General features: G+C 40.3%; 1 protein-coding gene and 1 long non-coding RNA gene across 9 annotated transcripts in view; one reads left to right on the top strand and one right to left on the bottom strand.

Annotated features, from left to right (window-relative positions):
* wwox (WW domain containing oxidoreductase) overlaps window positions 1-17588 on the top strand; it is an 877584-nt gene that overhangs the window by 801847 nt on the left and 58149 nt on the right. The window contains exon 9 of one of the 8 annotated variants that reach the window (XM_069902090.1): window positions 10660-10779. The exons of the other annotated variants lie outside the window; for them this stretch is intronic. Within the exon in view, the coding sequence (XP_069758191.1) occupies window positions 10660-10758 (99 nt within the window). The 3' untranslated portion in view covers window positions 10759-10779. The remainder of the gene's footprint in view (window positions 1-10659; window positions 10780-17588) is intronic. 8 annotated transcript variants of the gene reach the window in all.
* LOC138745039 (uncharacterized) overlaps window positions 1-17588 on the bottom strand; it is a 44617-nt gene that overhangs the window by 11376 nt on the left and 15653 nt on the right. The window contains exon 2 of the long non-coding RNA XR_011345968.1: window positions 9720-9893. This is a non-coding gene — a long non-coding RNA (uncharacterized lncRNA). The remainder of the gene's footprint in view (window positions 1-9719; window positions 9894-17588) is intronic.

The raw sequence follows: 17588 nt of genomic DNA, 5'->3' as shown, positions 1-17588 counted from the left end.
ACAATAGTGGACCCAGGACCGATCCCTGAGGAACTCCACTCATCACCGGCCTCCAATTGGACAAACAATTTTCTACCACTACTCTCTGACACCTCCCATCCAACCATTGCTGAATCCATTTCACTACCTCCTCATTTATACCTAATGCCTCCACCTTTTTTCCTAACCTCCTGTGGGGAACTTTGTCAAAAGCTTTACTAAAGTCTAAATAGACAACGTCCACAGCTTTCCCTTCATCAACTTTTTTTGTAACCCCCTCGAAAAACTCAATCAGGTTTGTCAAGCATGATCTACCCCTGACAAAACCATGCTGATTACTCCCTAGCAATCCCTGTACCTCCAAATATTTGTAAATACCATCCCTCAGAACACTTTCCATCAACTTGCCCACCACAGACGTCAGACTCACGGGCCTATGATTCCCAGGTTTACATTTAGACCCTTTCATAAACAGCGGAACCACATGCGCCGCCCTCCAATTCTTTGGCATTACCCCCGTGGCCAGTGACATCCTAAATATCTCTGTTAATGGCCCCACTGTCTGTCCACTAGCCTCCCTAAGTGTCCTTGGGAATATTTTGTCCGGTCCCGGAGATTTATCCACCTTTATCTTTTTCAACACAGCCATCACTACCTCCTCGGTTATCCTTATATGCTTCATGACCTCCCCACCATTTTTCTTTACCTCAACTGGTTCAATATTTTTTTCCCAAGTGAATATCGACGCAAATAAATCATTCAAAATTTCCCCCATTTCCTCTGACTTCTCACTCAGCCTACCCTCACTATCTACAAGGGGTCCAATTTTATCCCTCACTAATCTTTTACTTTTAATGTACTTATAGAAACCCTTTGGATTTATTTTTTCTCTGTCTGCCAAAGCCTCTTCGTGCCTTTTTTTGGCCTTTCTAATTTCTTTCTTAAGATTCCTTCTACACTCCTTGTAGTCCTCCTTCAAATTGTCAGCTCTCTGTTCTTTATACCTCTTGTACACCTCTCTTTTTCTCCTAACCAAATTTCTAATATTCCTCGAAAACCCAGCCTCCCTATGACTTCCAGCCTTTCCTTTGATCCTCACTGGGACATAACTACTCTGTACCCTCAAAATTTCTTTTTTGAATATCTTCCATTTTTCATTTACACCCTCACCTGAAAATATCCTGTCCCACTCAATACTCCCCAAATCCCTTCTTATTCCTTTGAAATTTGCTCTTCTCCAATCCAGAACCTCAACTTTAGGCACCTCCTTGCTCTTCCCTAAAACTACCTTAAAACTAACAGAATTGGGATCACTGGACCCAATTGGATCTCCAACATTAATGTCTGATACCTGACCTAGCTCATTCCCTAACAGGAGATCCAGTATTACACTGTCCCGAGTCGGTTCTTCTACTAATTGATTCAGAAAACAATCCCATTCCGGTTTATTCATACTATCCTGTAACAATTGGTACATATCTGAAATATAACCTTTCTTTGGTACAGAAGAAATCAAAGACTGGAATTTCATCAACATGGGTAAATTCATCTCTTTATCATAATTATCTTTTATCAAAGCTCTGAGTTAATAACACACAGAGAATTTACAGATATATCAAATTTCTCCCTCAATTGAATAAAAGAAAGAAATTGGCCTTATTCAAAACAGTCCTGAATTATCTTTATGCCTAAGAATTCCATCTCTTTAAATGATTATTAAATATTGAAAAATGAATAAGCTGGTTATGATATAATGGGGTTTGAATTGGTAATTTGCCCTTTGATCCTAAAACCCTATTTCTTTTAACCCATATCCATAACAAATGTTTTAATACTGGCATATTACATTCCCACAATAAATCCACATTCCATTTAAATATAAACTGATGTGTGCCAACTTCAGATATACAAGCCATTTCTACCTTTGCCCAACTCAGAGCTTTGTCCACATCCATCAATCTGCTAACAAATTTAAACTGACCTGCATCATAATAATTTTGAAAGTGAGGTAACTGCAATCCAGCTAAAGTATATTTCCATGTAAGTTTATGTAAAGCTACTCGGGCTAATTTTCCTTTCCATAAAAACTCCCACTCTGCTCTATTCAGGTCCTGAAAAAACCCTTTGAAAGTAAACATGGTATAGACTGAAACAAATATTGAATTTGAGGAAAAATATTCATTTTAACACAATTTACTCGACCAATTAATGGTAATGGAAAATCTTTCCATTTAATCAAATCCATTTTAATCCTTTTTAATAAAGGAACATAATTCAATTTATATAAAGACTGGTCATCTGTGTTTACTACCACTCCCAAATATTGTAATTCTATCTGACCACTTCAATTTTTTTTATATTCTGAATAATCTCCATCCCCAACTGGCAATATTTCACTCTTATCCCAATTTACTTTATATCCAGACTACTCCCCAAATTTTAACAAACAATCTTAAAAAACATATAATAACAATTACAGCACGGAAACAGGCCATTAGGCCCTTCTAGTCCGCACCGAACCAAACACCCCTTTCTAGTCCCACCTCCCTGCACAATGCCCATAACCCTCCATCTTCTTCTCATCCATATACCTGTCCAACCTTTTCTTAAATAATACAATTGACTCCGCTGCCACTATTTCTCCCGGAAGATCATTCCACACGGCTACCACTCTCTGAGTAAAGAAGTTCCCCCTCATGTTACCTCTAAACCTCTTCCCCTTAATTCTTAACTCATGTCCTCTTGTTTTAATCTTTCCTCCTCTTAACGGAAATAGTCTATCCACATCCATTCTGTCTATCCCTTTCATAATCTTAAATACTTCTATCAAATCCCCTCTCAACCTTCTACGCTCCAAAGAATAAAGACCCAATCTGTCCAATCTCTCCCCATACTCCAGATGCTTAAACCCAGGCAACGTTCTGGTAAACCTTCTCTGCACTCTCTCCACTCTGTTTATATCCTTCCTATCATTAGGCGACCAGAACTGCACACAGAACTCCAAATTAGGCCGCACCAACGTCTTATACGATCTCAACATCACCTCCCAACTCCTATATTCCATGCAATGATTGATAAAGGCCAGCATACTAAAAGCCTTCTTCACCACCCTATTCACGTGAGTTTCTACCTTCAGGGAACGATGTACCGTTACTCCTAAATCTTTCTGCTCTTCTGTATTCCTCAATGCTCTCCCATTTACCACGTATGTCCTATTCTGATTATTTCAAAGATTGTTCTGGTTCTGTCAAATATACCAACACATCATCTGCAAGCAAATTAATCTTATATTCATCCTCCACAATTTTCATTCCTTTAATCTTATCATTCTGTCTTATTCTCTGAGCTAATGATTCAATAACCAATGCAAAAAAGGCTGGTGACAATGGACAACCTTGTCGAGTCGAACACGTTAAGTTAAATGATAAGGAAATATGACCATTTGTCACCACCCAGCAATTGGGTTTGTATATAAAGCCTTAACCCAGCCTATAAAATAAGGGCCAAAATTAAACTTCTCTAACACCTTAAACAAAAAATTTCACTCAACCCTATCAAAGGCTTTTTCCATACTCAGCGCAACCATCATTTGGTGGTTGGGTTGCTGTCTAAATGCATTGACTAATGTTATCAATCTAAGAATATTACCGGACGCATTTCTATTTTTAATAAAACCTGTTTGATCTATCTGTATCAACTGAGGTAAATATTTTCCAAGTCTATTCACTAACACCTTCGCTATAATTTTATAATCTACATTTAATAGATACTTTCAATGGATCCCTATCTTTCTTAGGAATCACAGTAATTATAGCACTTGAACAAGATTCCGGCAACATCTGCTCCTCTGTTACTTGCTGAAACACATCTCCAAATATAGAGGATAAATCTTCATAAAATACTTTATAAAATTCAACAGAAAATCCATCATCTCCTGGCGACTTTCCATTTGGCATCTCTTGTATAGCCTCTTTAATATCAAAATCCATAAAGGGAGCATCCAATTCGTTAACCTCATCCTCCCCTAAAACAGATAAGTTTAATTTAGATAAATAAGATTCGATAGAACCAGCGTCCTGCTTTCCCTCAGAAGTATATAATTTTTGATAAAATGAATAAAACTGATCATTAATTTCCTGAGATTTACAGGTAACTATTGAATTCTTTTTCACACCATTAATAGTTCGTGATGTCTGTTCTGTATTTAATTGCCATGCTAATACCTTATGAGCTCACTCACCCAGTTCATAATAACGTTGCTTAGATCGATGAAGTAGATGCTCATACTGATAAGTTTGTAAAGTATTATAACGTAATTTCAACTTCATTAAAGCAGCTTTTTTGTCTTCTGTAGTATTTTTCTGAAATTCCTTTTCCAAGTCAGCAATTTGTTTCTCTAATATTAAGCTTTCTGCCGTATATTGTTTTTTAACTTTCGTAGTATAACTAATAATTTGCCCTTGTAAATATGCTTTCAAAGCATCCCACAATACAAAATTACTACGTACTGAATTCACATTCACAGCCAAAAACAAAGTAATCTGCTTCTTAACAAAAGTAATAAACTCCGGTTTCTTCAATAGCATTGTATTAAACCTCCATCCGTAAGACGATTGTACTACTTCTGAATTTACACTGGAAAAATTTAACATAGATATAACCCAACTTTTATATTCAACCTGTAATACTCTACCTTGCAGATGTGCCGAAACCAAAAAAAAATCTGTTCTAGAAAAGGAGTCATGTCGAGAGGAATAAAAAGAAAATTCTTTCTCTGTAGGATTTACTCTCCTCCAAACATTAACCAAATTCAAATCCTTCATCAAAGATCCTATTTGTATTGCCACCTTCGATTTCCTTATACTTTTTGGAGATCTATCCTATAAAGGATCCAAAACATAATTAAAATCTCCCCCGACCAAAATATTATTATTGGCCGGATTAAGCAATAAAAAAGCCTTCTGACATAAACCGTTCATCATCTACATTAGGTACATAAATATTTAACAAAGTCCACGATTCTGCAAAAATTTTATTATTAACCATCAAAACCCTCCCAGGATTTCCTTCAAACGATTCCAATTCAAACGGTAATTCCTTATGAATTAAAATCGCTACACCCTTCGCTTTCGAATTAAAAGAAGAAGAAGAAAATACATGACCAACCTACTCACTCTTCAATTTCAAATGTTCTTTTTCAGTCAAATGTGTTTCTTGCAAAAAAGCAATATCAACTTTCATTTTTCTTATATAAGCCAAAACTCATTTACGCTTAATTAGGTTATTCAAACCCTGGACATTAAAAGTTGCCAAATTCAAATTAGACATTTCTTAATCTAATAATATATCCGGTACTGCACGGATGGCAGTCTCTTCAATCTGAGGCACCTGCAAGCTCACACCAAGATACAAGAGAAACTTGTCCGTGAACTACTCTTTGCAGATGATGCCGCTTTAGTTGCCCATTCAGAACCAGCTCTCCAGCGCATGACGTCCTGTTATGCGGAAACTGCCAAAATGTTTGGCCTGGAAGTCAGCCTGAAGAAAACTGAGGTCCTCCATCAGCCAGCTCCCCACCATGACCACCAGCCCCCCCACATCTCCATCAGGCACACTGAACTCAAAACGGTCAACCAGTTTACCTACCTCGGCTGCACCATTTCGTCTGATGCAAGGATCGACAAAGAGATAGACAACAGACTCGTCAAGGCAAATAGCGCCTTTGGAAGACTACACAAAAGAGTCTGGAAGAACAACCACCTGAAGAAACACACAAAGATCAGCATGTACAGAGCCGTGGTCATACCCACGCTCCTGTTCAGCTCCGAATCATGGGTCCTCTACCGGCATCACCTACGGCTGCTAGAACGCTTCCACCAGCGTTGTCTCCGCTCCATCCTCAACATTCATTGGAATGACTTCATCACCAACATCGAAGTACTCAAGCTGGCAGAGTCTGCAAGCATCGAATCCATGCTGCTGAAGACCCAACTGCGCTGGGTGGGTCATGTCTCCAGAATGGAGGACCATCGCCTTCCCAAGGTCGTGTTCTATGGTGAGCTCTCCACTGGCCACCGAGACAGAGGTGCAGCAAAGAAGAGGTACAAGGACTGCTTAAAGAAATCTCTTGGTGCCTGCCACATTGACCACCGCCAGTGGGCTGATATCGCCTCCAACCGTGCATCTTGGCGCCTCACATTTCGGTGGGCAGCAACCTCCTTTGAAGAAGACCGCAGAGCCCACCTCACTGACAAAAGACAAAGGAGGAAAAACCCAACACCCAACCCCAACCAACCAATTTTCCCCTGCAGCCTCTGCAACCTTGTCTGCCTGTCCCGCATCGGACTTGTCAGTCACCAACGAGCCTGCAGCAGCATATGTGAACATACCTCTCCATAAATATTCGTCCGCGAAGCCAAGCCAAAGAAATATATTCCACTACTATAAAATAATGCTCCCCTCTAATTCCCTTAATATTATAACCCCCACCTGAAGAAAACTGAGGTCCTCCATCAGCCAGCTCCCCACCATGACTACCAGCCCCCCCACATCTCCATCGGGCACACAAAACTCAAAACGGTCAACCAGTTTACCTATCTCGGCTGCACCATTTCATCAGATGCAAGGATCGACAATGAGATAGACAACAGACTCGCCAAGGCAAATAGCGCCTTTGGAAGACTACACAAAAGAGTCTGGAAAAACAACCAACTGAAAAACCTCACAAAGATAAGCGTATACAGAGCCGTTGTCATACCCACACTCCTGTTCGGCTCCGAATCATGGGTCCTCTACCGGCACCACCTACGGCTCCTAGAACGCTTCCACCAGCGTTGTCTCCGCTCCATCCTCAACATCCATTGGAGCGCTCACACCCCTAACGTCGAGGTACTCGAGATGGCAGAGGTCGACAGCATCGAGTCCACGCTGCTGAAGATCCAGCTGCGCTGGATGGGTCACGTCTCCAGAATGGAGGACCATCGCCTTCCCAAGATCGTATTATATGGCGAGCTCTCCACTGGTCACCGTGACAGAGGTGCACCAAAGAAAAGGTACAAGGACTGCCTAAAGAAATCTCTTGGTGCCTGCCACATTGACCACCGCCAGTGGGCTGATAACGCCTCAAACCGTGCATCTTGGCGCCTCACAGTTTGGCGGGCAGCAGCCTCCTTTGAAGAAGACCGCAGAGCCCACCTCACTGACAAAAGGCAAAGGAGGAAAAACCCAACACCCAACCCCAACCAACCAATTTTCCCTTGCAACCGCTGCAATCGTGTTTGCCTGTCCCGCATCGGACTGGTCAGCCACAAACGAGCCTGCAGCTGACGTGGACTTTTTTACCCCCTCCATAAATCTTCGTCCGCGAAGCCAAGCCAAAGAAAGAAGAATAACCCCCACCTTATGTAAAAATTCTAAAACTACTAAAAAGTAGAAGCTCCCTAAAAATCTTGGTGTGGTAAAGCCCACTAGTGGTAGATGACTAAATGTCTCAGTGTCATCAAACCCCCCCACCCCCCCAGTCAGACTTTCTCAAAGTACTGAAACAAAAATAATTAACCCATTGATTCCAGTCCCAATGATTGTTCCGGATCATCAATATCTAGAAGACTTTGTGTCAATTCAATTTTCTTCCCATTCTTTCCATGTTTTCCATTCTTCCCATTCCCATTGCCATTTACCCTCCTCTTAGGTGACAATGGTGACGATCGTCCATTTCCTCATAAATCTGGCGATGAATTAGCAAAAATTAATGCATCAAGATCATTTTCAAAGAATTGAGATTGAAAGTTCCCATAAAAAACTTTCAACATGGCCGGATAACAAAAGGCAAATTTATATCCCTTTTCCCACAATACTTCTTTATCTGAGTTAAATTCTCGGCACCTTCTAATAGTTTCTTGACTCAAATCCGTATAAAAAACACCCTATTATTCTGAACCATCAGTGGAGCCTGATTCTGTCGTGCTTTCTGCACCACCATTCATAGTATAATTTCTCTGTACTGGTATTTCAAGCAACGAATCAAAACTACTCGTGGTGGTTGGCCTGGAAACGGTTTCTTCCTTAGTGCTCTATGTGCTCGATCTAACTCCAGCCCATCTGGAAAAAATTCCTTGTCCAACACCTCAGGAATCCAATTCTTAAAAAACTTAACCGGATCAGAACCTTCTATATCTTCTGGAAGACCTACTATTTTAAGTTATTTCTTCGTCCCTAATTTTCTAAAGAATCAATCTTCTTCAATAATTCCTTCTTCTGGATCCCCCAATCCACGAATGAATTCTCCACTTTTCCATTTTTTCTCTATTATGCTCCACTTGGTTGTTGCATTCAAAAAAAAGCTTCTTCAATCTTTTTAAAGTTATCTTGTAGAGTTTCCACTGATTTTATACATCTACCAACATCACTTTTAACTACATTACTATTTTGCTTCGTACAAGTAATTTCTTCACATATTGTATTCATTTTAGTTTTCACTTCCATAAATCTTTGAGTCATCTGAGTAGACATCTGTATTGATACATTTTCCATTTGATGAGCAATCCCTTCCAAAATTGTAAACACAGAATCCAGTCCAGGTTCCATCACCTCCCTTTGAGGCCTACCATCTCTGGGCTCAGTCCCCATTTCTTCCTGTGAAAGTTCCTGTAATGTTGATCTTTCTTCCTCCTCTAACATCATAGGTCCTCTTCCAGTGCGGCTGCAGGTCTGGACGCTCATCAATAGCATGCCAACCTCATCAGCCCGCTGTTGTTCGGGCTCCCCCACAGCCCACACCTTGTCCAGTAGTTCCCGGACCCATGACGCTCTGCACACGCCCGGCAAAGTCACCGACCACGCAGGTGCGTCTTCTGACACTATACTGCGCGCTCCCGGACTGCCAAGCAGTATTGCAGGCTCGTGGGTCTGTCTTCGCTCGGCCGATCCGCCATGCCCCCGGACTCACGGGGCGTGCGTCAGGGCCAGCCGAGCCCGTCACTGAGCCGGCGCCATCTTGCAGTTGCACGATTGGCGCCGGCGTAATACTTAACCGAGCAGGAGTCCTCTGAGGCTTGGGGACTCCAGTCGACGACTCCGTGGCTTCAACTTAGTAAGTAGGCCTCAATTCTTCCACACTTTTGTAAGGTCATTTCTTTTGCAATTGAGCTTTTGATTTTTTCACATTTGCAGCCATTGGAATCCTCCAATATTCCAAAGTCTGTAAATACTATTTTTAACCACTTTTACAAATTTTTAATTCGGGTATTTAGAAGTCTAACTGGGGGAAGGTGGAACCACACGTCTTCCCACTACACCATCTTGCCACACCCCCAATGTCTATTCCTTCTGTGGAATTTAGAGAAAGGGACACACATTCTTCCTGTTGTGAATATGAAAATGTTTTTGCCTTGAAATCATTGTTTATATTAATCTAATGCTATAAGTAGATATGTTATTCGTCTTAATGAAATACTATTTGAGGACCTTATGGTAGCCTTATTGATCTTACCTCATCAGATGGCATGATAGGTATTTTCTGTTGTCACCATAACTACAATTTCTTTGATATAATGGTATACCCTTTCTCAGTATTGACTTTGCAGTCTTGTACGCATGACATTATATAATAGAGCATTCAGACAACAATCTTACACTCTCCAGTGTGAAATCACTTGTTTCCATCATATTGCGCAACTGATGCCGATGAAACTGTGAAGCAGCCTCAGGCAAGTACATGAGAGAGCATTATAGAGATTTACCTTCCCTGTTTTTGTTCCTTTCACTCAATACGGAGAGCAGCAGCAATCATCAAGGATCCACACTACCCAGAATAGGCTCTGTTCTTGCTTTTGCCATCAAGAAAGAGGTATAGGTAGCATAAGATTTGCACCACCAGGTTCAGGAATAGTTGCTCCCTCTCCACCATCCGACTCCTAAACAACAAACTCAATAAGAGACTCATTTAAGGACTCTTTCTTTGCACATTATTTATTATTGAATATTTATTTTCTGTATTGTCCTGTTGGATTTCTATCTTTGTTTACACTTCTCTCTTTTGTGCACTACCAATAAATGGAAATCCTGCCTGGCCCACAGGAAAAAGAATCTCAGGGCTGTATGTGATGCCATGTTGTACTCTGACAATAAAAATGAACTTTCAATATGCGGCAGTGTCTGTGAGTTCAATTCAATGGCCCGGAACCTATGCTGACCAACAAGTTGTCTGAGTTTTGTGGTCATTTGATATCAACTCTTACCTCCAGCAGGATCCTGAACACATTTGTCCTTCAAAATACTGGCTCCCATCTAATTGATGAGGACCTTCTCGATTATCCTGAATTGAATCAGGATTCAATTCAATCTCGATTGTCCCTAGACTTGCTTTGTGTGTTTGTTTAACCACTCACCAAACTAATCAACTATCAAAGAGAACAGATGTCTCTAAGTGTTGGGAAATTTCGACTCCATCTTTGTCCTGCAGCTGAGTAGAAGTTCAGCATTTCCACTTTCACCCAGGAATCCAGAACCTTGCACAGTTCTGAATGGATCTGCCAGCTTTTAAACCGCAGAGTCATATCACTGTATCGCAGGTAAACAAGACATAGTGGTGGAGGAACTCAGTGGGTCAGGCAGCATCTGAGGGAAGCAATAAATAGTCGATGTATCAGGCCAAAAATTCTTAATTGTTGCTTTCCACAGATGCTGCGTGACCCACTGAGTTCCACCAGTGCTTCGTGTGCTGTTCAGTATATTGCAGCATACTTCGCTGTACTATCCGTTCAAGATAATGAAGCGTGAGGCTGGGAAAGGATTCCAACTGTAAGTTCTGTCGATCTTCTTTGCATATTCTTAAGAGATTTCTGGTAGTTGTGCAAACCCAGCAAACAGGAAGCAATGAGGGAGGCCATGGATAACTTAATCCCTCTTCATTCTTGGCAAACAGCTGATTTCTAGTTGGTAGGAGAATAACATTTAAAAAGCAACTGGACAAATACTTGAAGTATTAACACAGGCAAGTAAGTGGAGCTAGTTTTGATAAGTACAATGGTCAGTGTGGACATGGTGAGCTGAAGGACCAATGGTGGCAACTTTAGCAAGTTGGAGGATAAGCATATATCCAATTACATCATGACTGTCCACAATGGGTGCTTAATGTTTCAACACCTCAACCTAACTTGCTAAAGTTTTACATCTAGCGAACATTCATGCTCTAACACAGAATTCTGGAAACGCTCAGCTCACCAGAGAATGAGAAAGGAGGGTTGCCTTTTCAGGTTGTAGCAGGAAAGTATGTGTCCTGAATTGTCCATCACAAGTTGACTCTGGCTAAAAACAGGATTGATTCTGTGATTTTCCACAATTCTGGGACTAACAACACAGGGATTTAGCTGAATATTCTGGATATCTGAAGTCAAATTCCACAACCCCTCTCCTCTATTACATTTAAATTTAATCAAAGAATTGCTGGGGGAACTCAACAGGTCAGACAGCATCCATGGGTAGAAATGGTCAGTCCATTGAGACTAAGATAGGCTTATCGTGTGTTCAGACCCGAAACGTTGACTGACCATTTTCACCCATGGATGCTGACTGACCCTGCTCAATTCCTCCAGCAGTTCTTTGTCTGAAAATTTGAACATTTGCAGTGTTTGTGTTTCTTTAACTGTGGAATTTTTTAAAATCTTGTGTCCTCGCTTATGAAAATGATGCTACTAGTTCGTTGTAAGAATCCAACCAGTTTACTTAAGTAATGCAGAGAAGGAAATCTTGTCAGTCTTTCAGATCTGACCAAAAGGAGATACCATAATCACAGCAATGTGCTGGCCTTTAATTGGCTTCTGTATTTGGGCCGGCAGTTCAAGGGGGATTAATGAAAGCCAATATATGAAGGCCTTGCGGAGGACTCCCACATCCTGTTCATTGAAAACAAACTCCTTTATGTCAAGAAGGATCGTTTAGACTGCATTGTGAAGAGGAGATGACGTCGGACGTGAGATGTGATGAGTGTCAATGTCACTGAACCTCCTCACGAGTCTAGGGCAACAGAAAGGAAGGAAGAAGAGACGACAGTGCAACAGACTTGTGAACTGAAAGGCTGATTATGAGATCAGCTCAACAAGCAAAGATTGTAAATCCTTGCTTTATTCAAGCATTACGTATTCTAGTAGCAGGCCTGTGAATGTTTAATCTTTGGACAATATTGAAGGAATCTGCCTTGCACTGCAGCTGATCAAGAAGCAATTAAATTGACTTTAAAGCAAAAGATCAAAGACGAGCTCAGAGAGATGGTGCTCAGAGAGGAAACAAACTAAAAGTCAGGTGACTTGTCGAGCAGAGAAATGGCACCATTGGGGTTAAGGTTTTGCTTCCATTGCAACAGGAGCGAAGTGTGACCTCTCATCCTACACATCCATGCCACAAAGAGTAATTGTTTGTTGGCAGAATTGTGTGGGGGGGGGGGGGGGGGGAAGGGGAGGTGCTTAAGGAAAAAGAAAAAATTAGAACGAAAGGTCAAATGGAACCTGTGCTATGTGGGTGCACAAAACAGCCTGATTGTTTGCTGGACGAACAATCCCAGTGTGTCCAATTCTAAAAGGAGCAAGCTAATTGTATTGTTTAACCAGGAATGATTCATTCAGTTTAAAGGTCACTGAACAATTCCTTTTATTATTTTTAGAAATATGCTCTTTCTACATTTCATGACTGCAAATAGCTCTGTAGTTATCAAATACCATTTCATCTTTCTGATACCTCCACCTTGAATCCTTGGCAATGATCATATATTTTTCCCAGTATTTGGGTGATAATATAAAAATGGATGTTTAGAAGATAAAAGCAAAAATGCCTGCTCATTGCTGATACCTTGACAAAGGGCTCAGGCCCAAAATGTTGCTTATATCCCTTTGTTTTCTATAGATGCTGCGTGGCCTGCTGACTTTCTCAAGCACTTTTGTGTATCGTAGAAAATATATGCTATGTAAAACATAATAAAGTAAATAACATGAAAGATAATATCAAAATAATCTTTCGAGCAGTGCTTGTTTTATAAACATGAGCATATACCTGGTCAATGAATGTGGATAGACTAAAGAATTCCATTTTAAGCAATTTGAAAGGAGAGGGGTTTTATATTCTGTTCTTTTTTTGAGTTGTTAGAGACAGATTCTGAAAAGCTTAGTGTTCGCCCAGAGGTTGTGAGGGTTATTGTCGCATTGTGGTTAAGTAACAGGATTAGTAATGTAGTGTAATATTAGACTGATGATCCAGAAACGTTAGTTCAAATGGATACCCCTGGCAGTTGGGGTATTTAAAATAAGTGAAATAAATGTCATTATCCATAATGGTGGTTATTAAACGTGAAGATGATTATAGGAATACAGTTCAGTACAGTGCTTTTAGGGGAAATGTTACTGTCCATGCCTGCTTTGGTCCATAAGTGACTTCAGACCTACTGATGTGAATGACTTTTAATTGCCCTGTGAAATGGGACAGCAAGCAACTGGGACAGATGATGGAATCGACATGAATTGCTGTCCTTACCAACAGCACCCACATCTCTTGAATTTAAAAAAAAAAATTTTGAGGCTTGAAAAATAATGAGTACACCTCCCAGCAAATTTCTTCCTTGTGTCTGGTTTGTACTTCAGCCTCTGGTTAGGACTTGGTTCCTGGCTTTCAATTTATAATCAACTCTAGGCGCTGAACAGTAAGAGAGGGAGAACCCCAAGGAGGGATTAAATTGATCTCAATCCATTTACGAGAGGTCCTGTAATTGAAAGCAAAAGATATCATTCTAGTTTTAATGAAGGTGATCTGAAAGATGTGGTACAAAGGAGTTTTGCTATGCTGCCTGTATTTTTCTTACAGATCTTTTCGGAAAATATGCTTTTCCAATTGGGACGACAAATCTAATAAGTACTTCAAGATGTTCTTGGACATCTATATTTATTTTTAATTGAACAGGCTTTAGTTCACCATTTTAAGTTGGCCCTTAACTCTTGAGCCCCTCCTGTGACAAAAAGAGTTCAGCCTTTGCTGTTCAATCAGAATTGGTTATGTTGACTCCTGTACAATTGAATGGGCCTTCTTGGGACTCATGTGAGATGCCCTTGAAATTTATGTCTCTTGAATGGGCCAATGGCAGAAAGAAAATAGATGATTGAAGATAGAAATCATTATATTGACGTGTACGTGCTACGTGAGCCTGGAGAAGAACGACAAACACACCAAAGCCTTGGAAAACGAGATTGATTTATTGCTATGGCCATTGCGCTTTAATGGGACCCTGGCGCTGACATCAAGGCCCCGTGTCATCAGAGCACCGACCTCAGATTGGCCAACATTCCTGCCAGATTTCCCCATCTTTGTGCCATGCGGAGGTCACCTGGGACGACGGCTGATGTCACCCCCAGTTCTGCCCGGTCATCGCGTTCATTGGCCATTTTGTGGGCCGGTCCCGTGTACCCGTGCGCAGGCCGCTGCAGTATTTGTTTAGTTCTGACCTTCAGCTTCTCTCAGTTATGTTGCCCAAAAGCAACTACTGTGGGTGGAAGGAAAAGGTTTAACATGGGAAAACACTCCAGATCAAGAGCTAACTTGTCATGAGCATCCCAGTTATCTTTTGAAATCAATGAATGAGAAAATCACATGGGACTTAAAGCAGCAAGCCAACTCAATATGGCAGATTTGATCATATCACCTAAAGTTAAAATTAGTCCCCAGTTTCAATGGGCATAAAATACATAAGTGAATAAGTGAGAAGTGGCAGCAAGGCCTGGTTTCGAATCCAGCGCAGTCTGTAAAGAGTTTGTACGTTTTCCCTGTGTCTGCGTGGGTTTCCACTGGATGCTCTGGTTTCCTCACACCCTTCAAAATGTACGGGGGTTGTAGGTCAATTGGGTGTAATGGGTTGAAAGGGCCTGTTACCGGGCTGTATGTCTAGATTTAATTTACATTTCAGTTTAAAGTAAGTGCAGCATTTAAATTATAGTTGGAACTGAATCCAGAAGTACTTAGACTGCACTTTTCACTCCAATAACATGTATGATGTTTATTTAAGTCTTAATCCTAACTGCACCTTAAAGAAGCTCAGTGGTGCAATCATTCGTCAAGAACACTTCAGTGGAATAGAAGTTGACATTAGGCACTCTATGTAAAATTGCACCTATTTTGGAAAGCGCTTTTTTTACACCGAGTTTCCAGTGAATTTCTTTGGCATTTTCTGTCTTGAAGTTGAAAAATTGTATATTTTAAAATCTAGCTTTCATATTTAAAAGTCACTTTAAAATATTTAATTTAGAGATACAGCAATGGTAAGAAGCCCTTCTAGACCATGATCTTATGCAGCCCAATTACTCCCATGAGACTAATTAACCTACTAATCCCCACACGTCTGTGGAACATAGAAGAAAACCCACTCAGTCACAGGGTCAATGTGCAAACTCCTAACAGACTTGTCCTGCATATGTATTGTTTGTCTGTATGTGTGTTATATCTGGTTGTGTGTCTGCGTGTTTTGCACTGAGTACCAGAGAACGCTGTTTCGTTGGGTTGTATTTGTGCAATCAGATGACAATAAACTTGACTTGAGACAGTGGTTGACTCAAACATGGCTAGCACTGTAATATCATTACACTGTTAGAATGTTCATATAATTAAAAGCAGTACCTCAATGAAGTTTAATATAATTGAATAAAAAATGATCAAAAGCAAGAGCATCAGACAGAGGAACTGGTATAATTATCCCCGAAGCCTTGACCATTTAAATCCATTAACTTTACAAACGTAATTTTAAAATATTAAACTTGACAGGATATATGCAAGCCATTTACTATTGGATTTGTGTATGGAGCTACGCTATCTTGGACTGCAAATTCATTCAAACTGTTTTAAAACACACCTGTTGGTGTTCTTCTTGGCATTACCTCGAAGACATGATATTGATCTTTTAACATCATCAGGACCTTAACTATTTGTTCTCTTGCCTCACAAGGTGTCCTGCTGTATGTACTAATCGCAAAATAGACTTTAACAACTTGTCAAGGCTTTTTTTTTAGTACCAGTTCATAAACCTGAGAGTTCTACTACCTCAAAGGGCAAAGGCAGCAGGTGCAGGGGAATGTTACCAGCTGAAAGTTCTTCTTAAAGTTTTGGACACTCTGTTCTTGAAATACAACAACATTCTTTTGGTGGGTCCAATCTTTGGAACACCTCGTCCAACGACTCTGAGGGAGTTTCAGCCACATGAAGATTACAGTGGTTCAATATCACATGGGGATGGGCAGTAAAGATTCTTCCTTGTAGGAACATGTGAATTCCATAATCAAATAAACAAAAACAATGAATTCCTAGTAGTGATGGGCAAGTGATGCAGTTGTTCAAGTTTGTCTCATGTATCAAAGATGCAGTGATAAAGGTTGTTTTATGAGCAGACCAGTTAGACATCTGATACATAATACAGCAAGTAAGATACAGTACAGAAAGTGCAGAGATTAGTTGGTACTGAGCAAAGACAAAATAGATTTACTTTTTTGAATTCAAATCTCATGGAAGTTTAAATGGAATGAATGCAATTTGCCCCGAAAATTCCATCCTTTTGTACCAGTTTATTATTATCCGAAGAGTTATTGAAAATGGCAGCATCATTTACCAAAACTCCAGACACATCTCTTCAAGCAATTACTCCAAATTCTTCGAGAATTTTTTTTTAAATTTAAAAATACATATTCAACATGGTAACAGCCCATTTCAGCTCATGAGTTTGTGCCACCAAATTTATATCCAATTAACCTACACCCCGCAGTACATTTCAAATGGTGGGAGGAAACTGGAGCCCCTGGGGAAAACACAGGGAGAATGTACAAACTCCTTATAGGCAGTGCAAGATTTGAACCCCGGACCTGCTGGCTGGCACTGTCACAGTGTTGCGCTAACTGCTATGCCCATCTTGTTTCATCCTCCTTAAAAAGCTTTGCTGCTGCATTTTCTTTAAAATTTCTCTGAAATGATTCTGTCTGTCTCTTCCCCACAAAAACTTTGGATAACATTGAATATACCACATGGTATGAAGATTTAAGAAGGCTTCTATTGATTGTCTGTGGTCAGCCTCTGTCTGTTCTATACAATTCCAAAAGGAAAATAACATGGCTAAATTACAACTTGCTTCCATCACCTTGTCACAGTAGAACCCTCATGCACACCCATTGGGAGACAAGGTCAAAAAGATGTTGCGTATTTACTCAAGGATTGCAGCAAAATTGGTCCCAATACTAATGAATTAACAGTTATGGAGTTACAGAATGAGCTGATGTCATCTTTGTGAAATGGCTTTTTCCTATCCTTATCCCCCAACGAGTATTTAACCAATCTCCGACCATATGATAGATTCAATGCAATGTCAAGATGAATCCCCTTGCTTGGCACAGAGGATGCTACTTGCTGCAGAGCCTATAAAATTTAAAAATGAGAAGTCTGTTCCAATCCAAAGATTTTTCTCTACCTGTGTCTTAATAGGTCTTGTGGTACTTGTGGTATGAATAGAATACTTTATAGGAAAGGGAATCGTGGATGTTTTTATTTGACTCAAGGGGAAGATCTATGTTAACCCATTCATGCCTTTGAAATTTTAA

Source organism: Narcine bancroftii, chromosome 10 (assembly GCF_036971445.1).
Source record: "Narcine bancroftii isolate sNarBan1 chromosome 10, sNarBan1.hap1, whole genome shotgun sequence".
NCBI lineage: Eukaryota > Metazoa > Chordata > Chondrichthyes > Torpediniformes > Narcinidae > Narcine > Narcine bancroftii.
This window is presented reverse-complemented; position numbering and strand designations above follow the sequence as displayed.